This window comes from Etheostoma spectabile, chromosome 18 (assembly GCF_008692095.1).
Source record: "Etheostoma spectabile isolate EspeVRDwgs_2016 chromosome 18, UIUC_Espe_1.0, whole genome shotgun sequence".
NCBI classification, from domain to species: Eukaryota; Metazoa; Chordata; class Actinopteri; order Perciformes; family Percidae; genus Etheostoma; species Etheostoma spectabile.
Window position 1 is genome coordinate 25,154,534 of NC_045750.1, and position 3,281 is coordinate 25,157,814.

Here is a 3,281-nt window from a genome sequence, read left to right on the forward strand (position 1 = left end):
GTAAAGGTCATGCTCTCTGGTCCCATAACCACAGGCTGGTCAGGTGTAAGTATGTCTCCATCCGGGACAGGTATCACATGTAGCCTAGGAATGTAGCGATGCATGGAGTGTAAGATTATGTGACCAGTATGGTCTTGGGAAAAATTGGTCAGTTTGAGTTTGTAAAAGGACACCAAGGTACCCATCCAGTCCGAGCCTCGAGACGGTGAGTAATGGTGGGAAAATGCCCGAATCAAACCCTGGGCCTGGTGTTCTGCTGGTCCATTGATCTCCCATTTGGATGTGCTCCAGCGGTACCTGTACTGGTCTGATGGAACTATGGACAGGACCAGACTGTACAAACGATCAGGATCTAAGCCAGACAGGCGATATCGGCAGTAAGGAAACATACGGCGCCCCGGTTTAGTAAGAATCATCTCAGTTCCACAGCTGTAGAACTGCTTCCACACACTGTTATTCTCCAGAGTGACACTGACACCTTTGAAGGTCAGCACAGTAGGAAAGTCATTTTCCAGGTCTGGACTGCCAAATGTAGTAGATGGCAACTCAGACAACACTAGCGGTGAATCTGAGATGTTGACGATACTCGTCCCTGTGCATTTTAGGGAGCCAGATGCTGATGCTGTATGTGAGGTAGCTGGGCTTGTTTCAAAAGTCACTTCAGAGCGAGTAGGTGATGCTGCAGCAGGCTTGGCCGGGCTAGCTTCAGCAGGGGAAGGAAGAGAAGAGCTACAATCATTGCTTGTCATGGAGACAGCTTTTTTCTCAATCATCGTCTGACTAGGGAAATTAGGTTTTTTAGTTTTTGGATCAAGAAGAGTTGAAGAAAAAGCGGTAGTAGGAGAAACTGAGGAGGGAATGTTAGCCAAGCTCCCCTCCTGTTCCTCCAATGCATGATGGGAGTCCTCCATTAATGTGAGTTTAGAGTCTGTGGCAGGAATCACCAGTGGCTGTGGCTGTCCCACCTCATTTGATACCTAACAGAAAATGATACAATAATAATAATAACGTTAATTATATAGCGCAGTGATGTTCATAGGTATAATATACATTTCAGAGCTAATTGAACATAATAGACAAATCCACAAATCTGACAAAGGCAAATAAAAGACAAATACAACCAATTTCCTGACAAATGTTAACAAAAGCAATTACAAGTCATCCAAGCAGAGCAAATACTGGCAGAACAGAAATAAGAGCCATAAAAGATGCAACAACAAACAACAATTGGAGAAAATCAGCAGTCAATACAATCAAAAATGGGGCTGATGGTGAGCCCCTGTAATCCCCTGGCGGCACATCATTTGCGGGTGGCTGATGGCATGTGTCACTGTGGCATTAACCGATCCCCCGGCAGCAATGACCGCTCACTACACCTGTGCCAGTCGTCAGAGTGGCGTGCCGCTTGTGTTCCACCGGCACACCGTTTAAAAGCAGGCAGTAGTGGTGGTTAGGCAACGCTCAGTGACAAATAGTAAAGTTATTTCATATATCCTTGTCTATGTACTCAAAGTTGATGTACAGCTAACATGGCTATTGTTAGCCTCACCACCATAGACTGTATAACTATACATATAGTTGTATGTCTATGCTCACCACCATAGTCAGTCTGACTAATCAATAACAGAAATATAGAGCCAACTAACCAAATAAAAATAAATGTAATGTTACTCTTGTCGTTTTATGGTACTCTAGGGCGGCCATTTTACCCGGGTTATGTTTTAGAATTGTTCAATTGGAGCCTATGGTGAAAGAGTTGTGTTATGTTGTCTTTATAATCTCTTTTTTTGCTACAAACACCAATACATCAAACCACAGCAATTTTAGGATAGGTTGTGCACTACAAAAAAATAAATGAGCTACTTTTGGAAAATATATTTTTAATTTACAACCATGGGCCATATGTGGTGAACTAGTGGTGAATTGTTTTCTTGTGTAAGGACATGTAAAACATATATTTATGAAATATATCTGACATAAACATTAAGCTTTACTGATCCCCAGAGGGAAAATGCAGTTGTTACAACGCCTGTTTGTTTGTCTTATATAAAGATGTAACATAAATATGTTATAAAATATATTGCAATCTTATGTCAAGCTATTAAAAATGCCTACCTTGCTTGTCAATATTAGTATGGCTTGACATTAAAGGGAGTTGTTGTGATAATGTTGCAACAAGGGACTACAGAATAATACATGTTAAATGAAATATGGAACAGAGGTCAAAACCACTGAGAAACCAGGTGTAAGAAGAAAATATACCAAAGCATACGCCCATATCCTTGGCATCCTGAAAGTTTCAAGGCATAATGGGAATATATATATATATACATATATACACACACATATAGTTTATTTATTATTTATAGTTTAATGTATAAATAGTTACAATAGTTTAATGTATAAATGATCTTGGCAGTCTCAGAAAAGTGGACTTTGTCTTCGTGAGGTGTTCAGGTCCCTTCGGTCTGACTGACCAATAGCCTGCCTGGTATCACACTGCTGAGGACATGGCTGAAATGCTCGGACAGGCCTGTGTGTTAAGTATGGCTAAGACACTCAAAACGGACATTTTGTTAAACGTTTCTATCTTTGCAGCCCTAATGAAATTATCTCCGTCGACGACATAGCACGAGCTAATAATGTAACCTGTGTTCCTGTTGCCCTGCCCCCTGCCCTCTCTATGGCAATTTATTAATCACACAGTCACACCAACACACAGATGTTGTAGCCTGGTCTTAAAGGTGTTTACCGGTTGAATAAGTACACACAGTGGGTAATTATTGGCATGTTGGCTACACAAGCTCTCAAGTGTTCCCCGTGTGACAATTTTTTTCTTCTAAAATAAGAAGCTGCGCCGAGAATTTAAGTTGTTTAACGGCAGCTTTCTTCCTCACACACCGGAGAGAGAAAGGCCGCCCGCTCCACCACCACTCACCAAGTTGGAAAAGTTGCTGGTTTCACTGACGCCTCACCTTTCGACGTCGGCTGAATGCCTCGTGGCCTACGGGGGCGACGTGATGACAACGTTCACGATAAAACTCCAACTGTTGCACGTCGTCGTCGTCGTCGTTGAGACGGCCTCGTTGAATCCTTCGAACGTAAACACAAACTGGCAAATGGAGGCCGAGAGCCACGCCAGTGTGCTCGCATCGACCGACCCGAGCGTGCACGCAGTGAAGCCAAAGCGCATGCACAACATCACCCCCCTTCAATGGCGCGTGATTCCCGGGCCGCCAGCGCGAGGGAAGCGGGAGTCCACCATCCCGGAGATGGTTTTT

At 43.3% G+C, this 3,281-nt stretch overlaps 1 protein-coding gene across 3 annotated transcripts in view; it reads right to left on the reverse strand.

Annotated features, from left to right (window-relative positions):
* mgab (MAX dimerization protein MGA b) overlaps positions 1-3,276 on the reverse strand; it is a gene marked incomplete at its 5' end in the record, with an annotated part of 21,417 nt that extends 18,141 nt beyond the window's left edge. For 2 of the 3 annotated variants that reach the window (XM_032542967.1, XM_032542965.1), the window contains 2 exon segments: positions 1-977; positions 2,939-3,276. The exon segment at positions 1-977 is cut by the window's left edge and continues 228 nt beyond it. In XM_032542967.1, the coding sequence (XP_032398858.1) occupies positions 1-911 (911 nt within the window). 3 annotated transcript variants of the gene reach the window in all.
* Positions 3,277-3,281: the final 5 nt, after the last annotated feature.